This window comes from Sinocyclocheilus rhinocerous, unplaced genomic scaffold (genome assembly GCF_001515625.1).
Source record: "Sinocyclocheilus rhinocerous isolate Xijiao unplaced genomic scaffold, SAMN03320098_v1.1 scaffold2808, whole genome shotgun sequence".
Taxonomy (NCBI): Eukaryota; Metazoa; Chordata; class Actinopteri; order Cypriniformes; family Cyprinidae; genus Sinocyclocheilus; species Sinocyclocheilus rhinocerous.
In genome coordinates, this window is record NW_015624540.1 from 66,661 (window position 1) to 83,853 (window position 17,193).

At 38.0% G+C, this 17,193-nt stretch overlaps 1 protein-coding gene across 1 annotated transcript in view; it reads right to left on the reverse strand.

Moving 5' to 3' along the window:
• Positions 1-271: 271 nt before the first annotated feature.
• Positions 272-17,193, reverse strand: part of LOC107741044 (insulin-like growth factor 1 receptor) — a 110,372-nt gene continuing 93,450 nt past the window's right edge. The window contains exons 10-22 of the mRNA XM_016553628.1: positions 16,552-16,719; positions 15,951-16,155; positions 10,133-10,413; positions 9,907-10,040; positions 9,427-9,592; positions 9,220-9,319; positions 8,925-8,995; positions 8,607-8,836; positions 8,372-8,479; positions 7,755-7,914; positions 6,578-6,707; positions 3,828-3,962; positions 272-1,543 (exon numbers count right to left, since the gene is read on the reverse strand). Of these exons, the coding sequence (XP_016409114.1) occupies positions 1,066-1,543; positions 3,828-3,962; positions 6,578-6,707; positions 7,755-7,914; positions 8,372-8,479; positions 8,607-8,836; positions 8,925-8,995; positions 9,220-9,319; positions 9,427-9,592; positions 9,907-10,040; positions 10,133-10,413; positions 15,951-16,155; positions 16,552-16,719 (2,366 nt within the window). The 3' untranslated portion in view covers positions 272-1,065. The remainder of the gene's footprint in view (positions 1,544-3,827; positions 3,963-6,577; positions 6,708-7,754; positions 7,915-8,371; positions 8,480-8,606; positions 8,837-8,924; positions 8,996-9,219; positions 9,320-9,426; positions 9,593-9,906; positions 10,041-10,132; positions 10,414-15,950; positions 16,156-16,551; positions 16,720-17,193) is intronic.

Below are 17,193 nucleotides of genomic sequence, written 5' to 3' on the forward strand. Positions count from 1 at the left end.
ACTTGCTCACCAATGCATCCTCTGCAGTGAATGGGTGCCGTCAGAATGAGAGTCATATTTTACACCTAAGTGACAGTTTAAAAAAATAACACACCTTAAAGATGAATTTGTTTATTACAAACACAGCTTTTCCCTTCACAAGCTGTTAATGGACTGGAGTTGAGTGGATTACTTGTGGATTATTGTGATGTTTTTATCAGCTGGTTGGACTCTCATTCTGACGGCACCCATTCACTGCAGAGGATACTTGGTGAGCAAGTGATGTAATGATACATTTCTCCATCTTGGATGGCCTGAGGGGGAGTACATATTTTGTAAATGTTCTTTTTTGGGGTAAACCATTCCTTTAAGTACAAGATGGTTTGGATCACCAGGGTAAAAAACTGTCATATGTATTTTGAGGAATATGGATGCACAGGGAATTAAACGAAAAGAAAAGAAAGACATTTGTCAGTTTAAAGAATTTCTTCTTCACTACGTTGCACAGCCAGATGATTTGGAGAAAACGGAAGCCAAAGATTTCCATACCCAGATCTGAGTTGGGTCAGGGGAACGAACTTCTAAAGACAGGCCGAAGGAAAAACTCGCACATCTTTCTCTAATTTAGACGCACGTCTTTGGAAACAAAGACAAGAGCAAGTGCTTCGCTGTTGGATTCGCTTAGAGATATGCAGAGGGTGTCGTAATAATGCCACCGTACCACTACTGGCTCTGACAGGCCTTCAAACCAGTTTTGGAAGTTTAGAAAAGTAACAAAACTTAACAAAAACAGTCAGCCTATCGAGTGCGAGAGTGAAGGTCATGGGTTTTCAGTCAGTGATCCAGTCTGCGGAAATAACAAATGAGTTCATGTCAATCAATTCAACGATTCAATCGAAATACACAAAAAAACAAAGAGATCCAAACTTTGTCCGTTGAGGTATGATTGAAAAGATTGATTGCCTGGACTCTTCAGTTTGTACCATTTTGTCTTTCCTTGTCTCTTTATTTTAATATTTCTTCTCAGGAGACCACACAGTGGCTTGACAGACAGAGACATGTCCGGAAACGGGACCGGGCCGTCGATCAGCAAGCCTTCGACTGGGGCAAAGACAAGGCACGCTCGTTCTTACGGCCCCCGTTCATGTGAGCGTAAGACTGGGTCTCGTCAAACGGGCTCCGGAGAACCATTGAGGGCCCGTTTGCCGCAGACGTGGGGAGCAGGTGCTTGTCCGTGGAGCTGGGGGAGGAAGGCGGGGAGGACGGGGAGGACGGGCCGGCCGGGGTGGAGGAGCCTTGGGACGCAGGGGCGCACTGTTGAGGGGAGGCCAGAGAGGGAGCGAGGGGCTGCAGGCTGGAGGACGGCTCCAGAGGAACATTCTCCATGGTTCCCACGTTCTCCATGTCCAGCTCTTCCGTGTCCGGAGGTTTGTTCTCCTCGCTGTAGAAGAAGCTTGTCTCCTTGAAACCCGCCTCCAGGTCGTCCTTGATGCTGCTGATGATCTCCTGGAATGACGGCCGCATTTTGGGGTTGTACTGCCAGCACATGCGCATCAGTTCAAACCTGAAAGCACACAAGAGCACACAACATGGTCCTTGAGAAACATCAAATCTAGTTGTTGTTCAGTCCAAATGACTGACTGATATTTGGCCATTTTAAGATTATCAGCATCAGAAGACAGCAGGGAATATGTGTCTGATAAACCGAAGAGTTAAAGTCAGTTACAAAGTTTCTAACAACAGATAATTGTTAGAAACTTTTTCTATTTTCAACTAGAAACACACACACTCATATATATATATATATATATATATTAGGGCTGTGTATTAGCAGCAAAGTCACGATACGATACGTAACACGATACATAGGCCACGATACGATACATATCACGATACAGGACTGCACTGAATTTCACCTCAGCAGAATTTAGTAAAACAGCTGTTTATTAAACACTGCACACTATAGTGCCATTTCTAACTATTGGCAGAGCAGGCAGCTGACCTCTGCATTATGAATGGCCTCCATAACTGTACCACAGTACAATATAGGTAATGGCATATGTTTCATGTTTACATTGGGCACTCCCCACCAGGTACAATATTCTGATTGTTTGCATCTCGTTTTTAAGGCCATAAATAATAGTGTACTCGTTCTAATAAATTTATATTGTAATGCACTCATACAAAAATCATCTTTACATTGCTGGTAGGTTATCATTGCACAAATTAACACATGTTCTACATTTAAAAAAATTAAAATTAGAAGAGTTCTAAACTAATGCGTTGTCTTCACTGTATCTCACACACACACGATTAGTCACTCACACAGATCACGATGCGCGCACACACAGACATTCAGCAACACAAAGTGCTGCCCCGCAATTTTATCAATAAAATAGCTTAATCGCTCAAGAGCTACATTATCTTTCTCAACAAGGAGCTGGTAACATCATTGTTTCTAAAGGAATTAAAGCCACAGGCTAGCTTCACTGTTAATAGAGAAACACGGCAAAACGGTGGTAATTCATACATACGCAGCCTCTCTCTCTCTGTCATAAATGAACACTTGATGAATTACACATTTCTGAGAATAGAATATTGAAGTGGAGATCGCTAAACTGCAAGCTTACCGGTGTTTTCAGAAAGCAAGCGTGTTTATCCACAGTAGAAAGAGCGCGCGTGCACATGGTTGCCAGGTTGACAAAGATAAGTAACACACTTAGCAGATATTTCTGTATTGCGCAAGTGGGAAGCTCTGTTTCGAGGATTACGTCTCTTTATGTCAGGCAACCCAGTTGTGTTCCTCTGCGGCCAGATTAAACCTTGTTGTAGTTTATATATTATGCTCTATTCATTCTTTTTTAGAAACCACTGCTGGACACGTGCCACAATATCGATACAGAGCCAGCTGTATCGATACTCATATCTTCAAATCTCTGTGACGATACATGGTCGTATCGAACACAGCACTAATATATATATATACAGGTGCATCTCAATAAATTAGAATGTCGTGGAAAAGTTCACTTATTTCGGTAATTCAACTCAAATTGTGAAACTCGTGTATTAAATAAATTCAATGCACACAGACTGAAGTAGTTTAAGTCTTTGGTTCTTTCTTTTGTGATGATTTTGGCTCACATTTAACAAAAACCCACCAATTCACTATCTCAACAAATTAGAATACTTCATAAGACCAATAAAAAAAAAAACATTTTTAGTGAATTCTTGGCCTTCTGGAAAGTATGTTCATATACTGTACATGTACTCAATACTTGGTAGGGGATCCTTTGTGTTGTGATTGGTTAGGTGGGCCAGTGTGTGTTGTGATTGGTTAGCTGGGCCAGTGTGTGCTGTGATTGGTTAGCTGGGCCAGTGTGTGTTGTGATTGGCTCCACTCGGCGCCTGGTCGGGAAATGTCATGCCCCTTACCATAGCCATCTGCCAGCTGCAGTGTAAATATTGCATCAAAGTCAAATCAATTTGAGCGCGATTTAAACCCGGATGATTGTAACCACTCTAAGTTCGTCTGCCTTGCGAAAGCTAGCGTGTCTCAGACATAGTGATAACACTCGTTGCCCTCTCTACTGCAGCTCAACCAGGTCTCGTCCCATTCGTCGATATTTGTGATATCACAAATCCCGGAAAATATGTGTTGTAGTACAAACAGTATCACAAAGCTTCAAAAGACTTTTTTCTTCAAAAGACCATTTTAATTATGTTTTTGTGTCCTTTTCGGGGCTGTCACTGTTTGCTTTCACTGGATGGAAAACAACAGCTTGGAAATTTTTCAAAATATTGCACTTGGAACAACAAAGTGAGTGAGAGATGTGAATGAGATGACTTACAGCATGTCAGGGCAGTTGTCTGGTTTGTCTAGCAGTCCTCCCTCCATGACAAACCGCAGTACCTGCTCATTGGACATGCCCTGATAGGGTTGCTCGGCCAGGGTGGCGATTTCCCACAACACCACCCCAAAGGACCTGTAAGAGAACAGATGAGAAAAGTTTGAATAGATCGACATTGATAGCGACTAAAGTGTCTACAAGATGCTGACTTTCTGTTTCAATTCTGAGTGAGTTCCGTTGAAAGCTCCCCGCTCGTAAAAGAACTGCTCCCTGAAGATGTTTTTTTCAAGATATATCAATATTTTCACTGACAATGTGAGTGATGTGTGTTCTAATTACCTAAAGCTTTCAAATGGGAGCAAGTTGTCATTATAATGAGTCAGCCGCTCAGACAAATTATATAATATAGCGTGGTCTGTTGATAATAAAGCTATTAAGCACATAACAGAAATACCTTCAGTCGTGCCTGACTCAAGTAATGCTTTTTCTTTCGGGTCTTATTCATATTATTTTTCTGCAGATAAGTGTTGTACATCTAAATTAGATACAAAAGAGCTTCAAAGGCAGCCAAAAATAATCACAGGCTCTGTTCCAAAACCTAATGAGCTGCTTTGTGCTCTATTACTGCCTACATAGATTTAAAAATGCTTTACATTAGGCAGCAGCTCAGTGTTATGCACTGGACATTTCTCAACTGATTTTATAAAACACAAGTATTTGATAAAATTATATATTTAATTGCACTGAACTATTTGCATCAGTACTTTACAGTGATGAATGAAATTTTCTTTTGTAATCCACGCATCGCAATTCACCATATTGAAAAAAACACTAAACAGAACAAAACACAAAAACCACAAAACAAAACAATAAACAGAACAAAACACTAAAATCCCAAAACAAAACACTAAACTAAAACAGAACAAAACAAAACAAAAAAATCCCAAAACAAAACACTAAACAGAACGAAACACAAAAATCACAAAACAAAACACTAAACAGAACAAAACAAAAAACACAAAAATCACAAAACAAAACAAAACACTAAACTAAAACAGAACTAGTGGTCGACCGATATTGGATTTTTGACAGTCGATGCCGATATCTTGGAAAACAGGGTGGCCGATGGCCGATATAAAGCCGATATAATTGTATTTATTTTAATTAATATTTAAGAAATTTGAAATCATTTGAAAATGGATTAAAAAATTATTTTGTAAAATAAACATACTTATACTTTAAGATGACAAAGTATTTTCCACAAATAAATAAATATTTTTTATAATTGTATAATTAAAAAGGAAGTAAACTGTAACCAAAAGAGCACTCAGTATTCTGGGAAGTTTGTGTGCATTGGGAATCATATTTTTTCAAATAAAGCCAAGGTAACACTCATAACACACATCATACATACAGCACACAGTGAAAATGACATGAATATGACAGTGGGCAAGTGCTGCATAATTTGAAATCACGAATTTATGTTTAAAGCATTCAATTGCACGGACTGAAAGTCACACAGAGAACACACGATCATGCAGGTCACATGCACACTTCACAAGATCTCACAACTGGATTCAACTTAGTTTGCAAGGTTTGTGAAATTAAATTTTCATTAGCCATTCAAAGATTTGTTTAAATGATGTAAATGAGTATTTGCTGAGTGCTGACGGCAAATGAAAAAGTATTATAATGTTTGCCTTTCTATTACTAATAATATAAAAGCAATCGTTATAATAATTTTGTATACATTTTAATTCCTTTGTTTAACAGTTCTATCGGATTATTAGACAGACTTTGCAATGCATGTGCATGAAAGAAAGATGACACTGCATCACGCTGCTAAATAAGGTATATAATTTTTTAAAAAGTATATAAAAAGGTACATAATTTTGAACAGAGCCTGAATGTAGGTCAATATGTACCTATTCTATTATACTGTATGCCTCTTGATTCCAACCTAACATGCAACGGCAACTATAAGTAAGCCTAAGCTTAACTATAAGTAAGTTTTGACCTCTCCACTTTAACCAGTGGCGTGAATCTGGGGCACGACTGTCTGTTTGTCTGACAAATAGAAGACAGAAGAATGTTCAGGAAATCTGTCTGAAATTATTCATTATTTTGCACTTCCATTTGGTGGCACAAAAATTGCACACTTAGACTTTAAGAAACAGCCATGATATTCTGATTCTGATCTTAACCGCCATTGAATAAAATTTTTTACAATAAATTTGTAATTATTGGCGAAACACTACTCCTATGTCTGATCCTTGTGTAAAGTTTACCAGACATTCCTTATTATCAAGGCCTGACGGTGACCCTGGACAGACATGAAAGGTGAACTGTTAGGGCAGACTTCTCCAGACACCTGGAAGGAAACTTGAGCGCATTGTAATTAATTTTAATCCTCTTCCTGAACAGGGAGTGCTTGATTCTGATCCTTAACAAAAGATTTAAGCACAAACCTCCCAGCGAGCCCAAACAGCTACTTATCACGACACGGGAAGACGAATCGACTAAAGATTCCTTGAGACTCTGGAATGCCGCTCATATCAGCCGCAGCTGCTGCCGTTTCCGGAAAAGCGCGGTCTAGACTCCTCAAGGCTTTCTTTGAAAGATGTCGCTCTACAGCTACAAAGTCTAGACTGATGTACCCTGATATACTGTTCACTATACGTCTCCGTTAATATCTCTGTGTTTTAACATCTTGCACACACTGATTCTCTATAGAACACATGAAAGCTTACCAGACATCAGACATGGTGGTGAAAACTCCATCTTTGAGAGACTCTGGAGACATCCAGCGCACAGGCAGCAGTCCCTTGCCTCCTTTTCTGTAGTAATCAGTCTCATAAATGTCCCGTGTCATGCCAAAATCTACAGATTTGAGGATAAATGAGGTGAAATTACTAAAGGTCTATAGTTTTACTTGGGATTTAGTCAAACAAAATGAAGAACATATACTGCATTTTCAGCAATTTATTACTTGTTCATTACGGAATAAAAATTGGGGATGCGCAGATACTAAAACACATTAAAAAGTCAAAGTGAATATAGGCAAAATTAATGGAATATAATGCAAAAGAAATATTATTGAAAGTATAAAAGATGCATAATTCTTTTGAAATGTTTGCCATAATTTACTACAAACCCTTTAATTTATTGCTGCAGTACACAATGGTTAAAACAATACAAATCTTAAAGTTTCAATGCAGCAACAGAGATTTTCTTCCAGGAGCTTGCAGTCGATTGCAATAGCAATCAATAGAAGCGGGTTTAAGCAGAAAAATTATTGGAGAAGTCTGGCATACATCACCAAAGACAAGTGTATTGTTTCACCAGAAGATCCAGTTATGACATTTTGATTAAAAATTGCAATGTGAAAGAAATGTAAATCACGAAACACATGCATGTATGAATTCGTTCACAATCAGATTAATTACATGCATTTACAAAGAGATTTCCATTTCATGCTAACTTTAAAATGATGAAAACTATTAGATATAAATTTTTTTTATTAATATTATTATTATACATAAAAATTGGACAATAACTAATAGTGTTGCACATTCCTTAATTTTAGTATTTCATTTTATGAAACGATGCACAATAGTGCAAAATATCAAAAGGTGTTAAATCTGAGGTGCAATTTGTCAATGCAATATTTTTACATTTAATAATTATCAATATTTACCGTGAAATGTTACCAATTGATGATAATGTACTTCTAAAATAGGCTAAAACCCTCTCTGAGAAACTGTCTCAAACTTGATTTTTTAAAGCACTGCTACTAAAAAATAATATACCTGAAAAAAACTAGATTAACTAAAAGTTGGATGACTAGTCCCTATTTTAATGCATTTCACACGTGAAATACAAGTCAACTAAAGCGAATACATTTTTTCCCCCCATTTCATCACATACCACCAATTTTGACAGTGAAATCCTCTGCCACCATGCAATTCCTTGCTGCCAAGTCTCTGTGAACAAATTTGTTGGCGTTGAGGTAAGCCATGCCGTCCGCGATCTCTCCCGCCATCTGAATCATCTTCTTCAATGGCGGCAAAGGCAAACTGGAGATCTTCTGAGGACGCAAGAGGAAGAGGAGAATGATACTACAGCTCTACTCCAAAACCCAGTGAGTCTTGTGCATTTCATGCTGAAGCTTTGCATCACGCAAATGGAAATCAGTTTGGAGCCGAGTTAGAACATTTAAAATCAGTCACTTACAAGGTTGCATTTTTCATTTAGGATACAGACTATGCAGTACACATCATCACATCACACTAGGTATAGTTTATAGCTTAGAAACTGTGTCTCAGAACTGCCCATTTAAGACAGAAAATAGCAGTGAAAGCAAGTGCAGATGATTAATTCTGATGAATGGAAATTGCTCAATTATGCATTAAAATTCTACTACACTACTACACAGGTGGCAATCCTTAACTTGCTGGAATTTAGAACAGCGGTTACAAATTCAGTCTGATTAGCCAAACATTTGATCAATGACGTGAAGATGTAGCGTGTATGCCTGTATTCACCTCAGCCGATCGAAGTGAGCGCAAGTAACTCTTCAGATCTCCTCGTGTCATCAGCTCCATGATCACCAGGGTGGGCTGACCCTGCGAAACTACACCCAACAGACGCACCTAAACCAATCACAAAGGACATCAGAGGAACCCAACAGCTAAAAGTCAACATTATTAAACCAGTTTACAGCAATACTGCCACTATTTAAAGCATCAGGTAAGATCTGTCATGCATTCTCTGACTAACCACATGGTGACAGTTGAACTCCTTCATCACAGAAGCTTCATTGAGGAACTCGATGCGTTCGTGCAAGCTGGCCGATTCGTTGACCGTTTTAATGGCCACCCTGGTTTCCGGCTCATCTTTGACGACACCTTTGGCGATGCCCTCATACACCATACCAAAGGATCCTTGTCCAAGCTCTCGGCACATTGTGATTTTCTCTCGCTCCACTTCCCATTCATCCGGCACATACACTGTAAACAAAGTACAAGAGTTACAAATCTACTGCATATTCACGAAAATGGTAAGTCAAGTCGATTTTGCCCTTGACTGAATACTCACTTTCTGCTGCGCTGAAGTACTCCGGGTTAACAGACGCGTAAAGGACTCCGTTTCCAAGCCTGTCGCTGTTTCTGTGGATTCCAGATAGCACTTGTTTATCAAAAACAGCACTAAGATGTTTAATGGAGAATCGAAAACAGCACAAAGATATTTAATAGAGAAAAAGCACGAAGCATTTCAAGACAAGTCCCTGTTTTTTTTTTTAAATACAGTATCTGGTGATTTTGTCTAGAGAGGCCTATGCTGTTCAAATTAATTATGAAAATATGGAGTGTAGATGTGTTAAAACTGGTACCGTCTCTTGTTCAGATAGGTGAAAGCCACTCCAGCGACGATGACAAAAATCAGGAAAATCGGGATGATCATGAAGTACAGGTAGTGCTCATAACCCGATTCTTGAGCGTACAAGAAGAGAAAGTTTGAAATGCAATAATTAAACGAATTTCTATCTAAATTTTCATATTTTGAAAGTTGAAAGGGATGAAATTCATAGTAAACTTACGTTCAACCTGATTCACATAGAAAGCTATCGGTTCTGTCCATGACCCGTTTCCAGCGAGAGACGTAGCCCGTACACGGGCAGAATAGTTCCCAGCTCCCAAGTTGGAGAGTTTCAACCCTTTGTGCTCCCTGTAGTGTTGACGGGACACACACTCGTGCTTCTCAGGCTGTTGTAGAAAAAGAAATACAAACACATACTGGTCAATGTAATTTTATGGTAAAATGTCAGCAATGTGGTATAACTACCCTAAGATTGTAATGAAGAAAAAAGGCCTGTTGCATAAAAAAAAATGACTTTTTTTTTTTTTTTTAAAGAAAGCATTATTAAAAAATATTTAAATAATAAATTATTAATAAATAAAGGTTGGTTTTATTATTAAATGTTTTTAAAAAGTTTGTTTTAAAATATTATTGAAATAGTTTGAAATTTTATAAAAACTTTATTATGACACTGATTGAGTGATCAAAATACAACAGTCACCTCTGTTCCAAGACGATACTGTATCTCATACAGCAGGATCAGGCCGTTGGGTTTTTGCGGTTCAGGCCACTTCAGGAACACTGAACCCTCCAGACCTTCCCAGGTCACAGGACCAGGAATGTCATCTGCTCTGTCTACAAGAAAATGAAGAAACCAGAAGATCTGTCACTGACGTTTTTGAATACAGTGCTTCACCTTCGATTCCATGTAGATGTCCTGCTCTTACCTGCCGCTTTGGTGCGGGAAAAGATAAATGCGGCTGCGCTGCAGTGCCAAACCTCTTTGATGCAGGCGTGCACGTCGATGCGGTATACAGTGAAGGGCTGCAGGCCACCGATGTCAGCGCTACGCTCCTTCACCTTCTTCTCTATAAAGGAAAATTCCTGTCTAGGCGGCTCATCATCTGAGAAGTTTCCCTCCGTCAGGTTCCAGTTTCCCGCCAACAGAGTGTGGATAGAAGTAGCATTGGCCACGCCAAACAGATCCCGCCGTCGCCTGTCGGGAGGTCTGGAACGAAAGAGATGAGATATACTGGAGTAACACTATAGGCTCAAATATAGGTTCAAATTCTGGTTGTGTAGAAACTGAAACTGGCTTTTAAAAAAACATTTACAGGAATATATTAAAATAAAATAATACAATTAAAATTTTATTATTTAAAAAATAATAATAATACAGGAATGTTTCAGTATCAGCACTATTGACCTCTGATAATACTGAACATTTTGACATGTGCCCTAGTTTGTAAAATTGGCTTTTTTGTAATGGAAGTTGAATGTATCAGTTAATAATAATAATTATTATTATTATTAATAATTTTTGTAGTTATAATTTTGAAACTGTGTCTGTTTTAACATCAATCCCAGTGCAATTCCTTTCACCATAGACTTCCATTGTAAATGCATTAATATGCATGTACAGTTTGTAAACTGGAAAAATAAGTTTTAAAAAAGTATTTTATTATTATTAATCTGCCTACATTGTATAAAACAAGCATTTTCCTTTCTAAAAACAGATACACTATAAAGAGCAGAGGAAAGAAAACACAAAGTTAACTTATACACAGTAAAAAGTGCATGGTACAAAATCCATATTCATTTACAGTGCCCTCCATACGTATTGGAACAGTAATAACAAAATTGCTTTGTCTGCTGTGGAGTCAAGACATCTGCAAATATGATTAAAAGATGAATACGAGACAAAACTACAGAATGTCACATTTTTATTATTGGGTGATTCAACAAATAGATGTTTTACCAACTAAGAAGATCAGCACTTTTAGAGTTTCAGTCCCTAATCTGATGTGAGCATCAGTATTGGGACAATTGAACTTAAAGCAAATCTAACAGTTTAAAAGCTAATATTTTGTTGCAAATCCCTTGGGTGCAATCACAGCAGTGAGTCTGCCGCCCACAGACATCCCCAGACTCTTGGTTTCATCCATTGAAATGCTTTTCCCAGCCTTTAATACAGCCATTTTCAACCGTTGCTCGTTTTGGGGAGTTTCTGCCTTTAGTCTCCTCTTCAGCTGGTGAAATTCATGTTCAGTCAGATTTAAATCTGGAGACTGACTTGGGCAATCTAAGACCTTCCATTTCTTTGCCCTGATAAACTCCTTGACTGAACTAGCAGGGTGTTTTGGGTCATTGTCCTGTTGCAATATGAAGCACTTTTCTGATGAGTCTTGTGGCATTTTCTGGAACATTGGTAGCCAAGATGTTTTTGTACACTTCTGCATTAATTCTGCTATCACCATTGTTCATTAAGTCATCAAGAAATTCGAGAGAGCCTGTTCCAAAAGCAGCCATGCATCCATGACACCACCTCCACCATGCTTCACAGATGAGGTTGTATGCTTAGGGTCATTTGCAGTTACTTTCTTTTTCTCCACACTTCTGCTTTCCCATCACTTAGATAATAGATAATCTTTGTCTCATCTGTCCATGAAATTCTGTTCCAAAACTCTACTGGCTCACCTTTGTGCTTTTTTGCAAACTCTAATCTTGCCTTTCTATTTTTGGTGCTGATCAGAGGTTTGCATCTTGCTGTGCAGCCTCTGTAATTCTGCTGTCGAAGTCTCCTGCGGACAGTAGATTGTGAGTTCATCACCCCAGCTTTCTGGAGGTTGTTGTTGATTTTACAGACACTCATTTTAGGGTTATTTTTCACAGCTTTTATGATCTGTCTGTCATCAACGGCTGTTGTTTTTCTCAGCCGACCAGGTCGCTGTTGGGTCCTGTAGTCGCCGGTGGTTTCTTTCTTTTTCAGGACATTTCAGACTGTTGATTTCTTCATGCCTATTGTTTTTGACATGGCTCTACTGTAATCGAGTTCCTCTTTTCTTTTAGCATCCAAATTGCTTGCTTGTCTCTCAAAGTCAGCTCCCTCGTCTTCATCCTGGTTTGTGCGTGTCGTCATCAAATGCAAGACTCAGAATGCAGAAGCAATGGATATAACTTTTAATATCGGAACAATTAATGCAAAAGGACACAGCTGATCACTTAGAAAGACCTGTGAGTCAATTGTCCCAATACTGATGCTCACATCAGATTAGGGACTGAAACTCTAAAAGTGCTGATCTTCTTAGTTGGTAAAACATCTATTTGTTGAATCACCCAATAATAAAAATGTGACATTCTGTAGTTTTGTCTCATATTCATCTTTTAATCATATTTGCAGATGTCTTGACTCCACAGCAGACAAAGCAATTTTGCCATTACTGTTCCAATTCTTATGGAGGGCGCTGTATACGTAATCATCACTTATAATCAATATTGGTTGGCATAATTTTTCAGGATCTCTTCTTATATTATACATGTCTTTTCCGGTCAACTGTATGACAACTTTAGTTTTAAATGCAGTTTATTTTCTGTGCTAATCGACAGCAGTTCAGACACATGAAGGGAGCCTTTTTTCTTAATATTGGGGAGACCATTTTTAACCCCATTTGTGAACGTGTTGAGTAACAACCACATGGCTGGTCTCCCATGAGAGCAAGTTACTCTCGTCCTTGCCAAAGCAATCACGGATCCTGTCCTCAGATGATCTGGCAATGACTCCATCCCCCTGAATCCTTCCACACACACACACACACACACACACACACAGCTGGTCTCCATTCCTCGGCCTGCTAACACTCACATGCTGGAGCATTTTGTCCCTCAACTCCCTACAAGCTGCAAGTCCTTCCTCTGCCTGCTAGAAACACACATCCTACCACCACAGATGGGTTGAGTTTGGCTGAGAGCATGTGGCCAGAGAGACGCTATACATCCCTCTGTATATGACTGGATATGCTGATCCAAAACACAGTCTTGTCTAATCGCTGGCTAAGTTTAGAATAGAAAGTTTAGAATGAATACAAACCTATTGCATAATACAGTTCAGTTTAACTTTTTTCAAGAAATCAATATTTTTATATACATTATTTTTATTCAGCAAGGATGCATTAAATATACCAAAAGCAACAATAAAGACTTTTATTGTGTTACAAAGGATTTCCATTTCAAATAAACGCCATTCTTTTGAAATTCATTAATTCATTAAAGAATCCTGATAAAAAAAATTAATCACTGTTTCCAAAAAATATTCAGCAGCACAACTGTGCAGATCAGCATATTAAAATGATTTCTGAAAGATCATGAAAATCCAGCTTTGCATCGAAGGAATAAATTGCATTTTAAAATATATAAAAAAAGAAAACAATTTTAATTGTACTGTATTTTTATTAAATGTTATTTTCAACACTCATAAGAACAGCATCCCTTTTTAATAGATTTTTTTGGTAAAACTATAAGTATCCTCACTGTCAATATTGATTAATTTAATGCATTCTTGGCATATAAAAAATAATATATATATATATATATATTTCACAATGGTAGTGTTGGACATTATTGAAAACGAATATTATGGGGACAGTGGTTATAATAATAATAATAATAAAATTAAAAAAATAAAATAAAAGAAGCCACGCACAAATCTGGTATTCTAGTCTCTAAATTTGGCTATGGTCTACAGTATTTTCTTATTTATTTTTCAAATCCACACACTTAGAAAAAGCCACATGATTTGAAGTATCAAATGAAATCCCTAAACCTAAATTATTACCAAACACCTTTTTAGTAAGTACCACTAAAAACAGCACAAGTCATATGCTAGCAAGCCATTCTGGACATTTCCGTTCTCTAAACCAGTGACTTTCCCTCTTCTTCTCTGTCCCTTCTGTTCCCACATCCCTTATTCATTTTCTCTCAATCTTCTTTCTGCGGCTCCCTCCGTGCAGAGCGGCCTTCATTGATCTGTGTGCTCTCCGGCTGGAGGGAACTTCCCTTTATTTCATTGGTATTCCAGATGGCATTACTGTGCATTTCCTGGCAGCCGAGCGGTTTGAGGGGGGACGGCAACTGAATGGATATGATTTCCTCTCCTTCTCGTTCCCCCTTCCTCCCGCTCTCTCTCCAAATCCTGAACTTCGAGGGAACTCGAGGCACTTCCCTCAATATCTCGGTTTTCAATAAAAACAGGTTGTGCTGGCCCGGGTACAGACATACTTCTCAGCTGCCTGACATAGTTCTGGCCCCGCAATGACAAACACACAGAGGAAAAAAATGGACCAGACACAGCAGGATAATCTAATCCCAAATAACGCAGGCCAGGGTGGAGAATCAATGCCATTTTCATGTCCTGCATCGCCTGAATCTTGAATTCACAGATGCATTAATTTCAATACAAGCCTGCTCAGGTATACAGCGATTTTGGCGCTCTCTGCGGGACACATGCGCCGCCCTGCCCAATGATGGATGATAATAGGATACAGATGTCGCTCCTCATTTTAGCACAGAACACTTAATGTGTTACACCTTTGAGATCAGAGAGAAAATGTGGCTTACGTAGACATTTACATCTCCTGTGCTATTTGGATCCAGACCCAAGAGCCCGTACCACACGATTACTAACACCACGGGCGGAGGGAAACAATTACTGAGGGAATGCTGAAAATGTTCCAAAACAACCTCTCGGACAAGAAACGAAAGAGCCATTACAAATGCAAACATCCACAGACATCAAGAGTCCCTTTCAATCTTCATCTCTGAGATCATGAAAGGTTAACATGGATTTATTGATAACTGAAGCTTTTAATTTGAAGTTTAATGGATGTTTTGTACTGGCTGATGCATCAAAACATGAATGGGAATGAGGTCACGTGTACGAGACTTCAACTCTGACACTCATTTTGAAGTTGTTGCCAATTTAAGTAATAGGTCATGCTTATGTCCAGGTTTTGCATTCCAAACCTGCAGGCTGTGATTTTTCTGTGAAATACAAAAGTAGACTCCTTACTGAGCCTTTTTCTGCACAATGACAATTTATTGTAAAAGTATCATGAAAGTGGTGTATTATATGACCAGTAAGATTTTTAATTTAATTTTTTTGTTTTGTTTTGTTCAACAAGGACACATTAAACTGATTGAACCGATACTGGGTATCGCTGATAATGATAAAATCTGTCCAATAACTGATTAATTTGGAGATACTTTAAAAAAAATCAGTAATACAAACAAAAACTCAATGAAAATTAGTGTTAAAATTTGAAATAATGGCATGAATTTTTTTTTTAATCAATCAAAATAAAATATATGAAATAGTTTCATAAAAATAAAAAATAAAAATAATGTAAGTATTATTAAATAAAAAATATGTATTTGATTATGATAAATTATTTTATTTCTTTCAATTTTTCTCTCTCCTTTTTTGAATATCATTTATATTTTTCATAAAAATAAAATAAAAATCAATAGTGTGTGATGAAAACAAATATTGTAATAACAGATATTTTATTGGAATAATATTTCACAACATTACTGTTTTTACTGTATGTTTGATAGAATAAATGCAGACTTCTTTCAAAAGCACAAAAAATCTAAATAAATTAAAAAAATCCTTATGACCCCAAACTTTTAAACGGTAATGTAAAAAAAATGACAATTTATGTTATTTTTGGAGAGAGTAATAACCATATTCCTAATAAAACTTAAGTTTACCTGGGGGTGAATATGGCATTATGGAGGAAATTCTCAAAGGCTTTGCGGTAGTAGATGTCCTCCTCGATTCGCTTCAGATCCTCCTCTGTTTTAGGGCAAGGACAACAGGGGATTTTGTCCCGCCCCCCTGTTTCAGGATTGGTGGGATTGGTGTCCTCGATTTCTGTCAAACCCGTGGCTGAAATCCTGACTGGGATCTTCAGTTCTATCAAGAAACAACATAAACATGGTTACATTTTTCCTGTAGTGACCTTTAGTGACCAAATCTGGTATTATTTCAATATGCTCAAAATGTAAATTCGGAAAGTGCTGCAGAAAAGCAAGAAAGCAAGCAAATTATATATAAGTACGAGTAATAGGAGGCTTTGAGAGTGGCACTAATAATATTCAGACAGAGTTGAATGGCTTGAATATGCTGCACATTATTTTATTATGGCAAAGCTTTATGTATTCTGACATTGAATACTAAGAGTATTCAATTTCCACTAGACACTGGATGCTTCAGATGTTTGCAATAATATGTTTAACCGTTTCATGGATAAAAGTCTGAACTGCTGTTGGGCAAATGGTGCTCAGTTTAAGGGTGTAATTTAGACCAGACCTTTGGAGCAGTAGTTGTGCTGGTAGAGCTCACGGTCCTCGCCCTGCTGCTTCCAGCGGAGCAGGTAGTAGGTGTTGTTTCCATTGGGGGACACAGGTGGAGACCACCGCACCACCAGCTTTGATGAAGAATTAGAGAATGCACGAATGTCTACAGGCATTGAGGGTGCTGGAGAAGAAGAAGAAAAAAAGTTATTCTTTTAGCAAAAACAAATGTTGACTTCAGAGTAAATCCCCTTGGAGAAACCTATGGAAAATCATCAAATCATCCCTTCTGGGTTTACTTGTCTAGATTTTAATCCACCCTACATGGAATAAATTGACACTGCTAAAAATCCTATTCTTAAAGGAGTCATATGATGCAATTTAAATTTTTCCTTTCTCTTTGGAGTGTTACAAGCTCTTGGTGCATAAAGAAGATCTGTAAAGTTGCAAAGACTAAAGTCTCAAATCCAAAGATATTCTTTATAAAATGTTAAGAGTCAGCCACACCTACCTAAAACGGCTCTTTCTAACACGCCCCCACATGTCTACGTCACGATGTGGGAAGATTTGCATAACACCGCCCAAATGTTCACATAAAGAAAGAAGGCGTAACTTTTATTCTCACTGTAGTTTTGTTGACGCTGCAGCCATGTCGTGA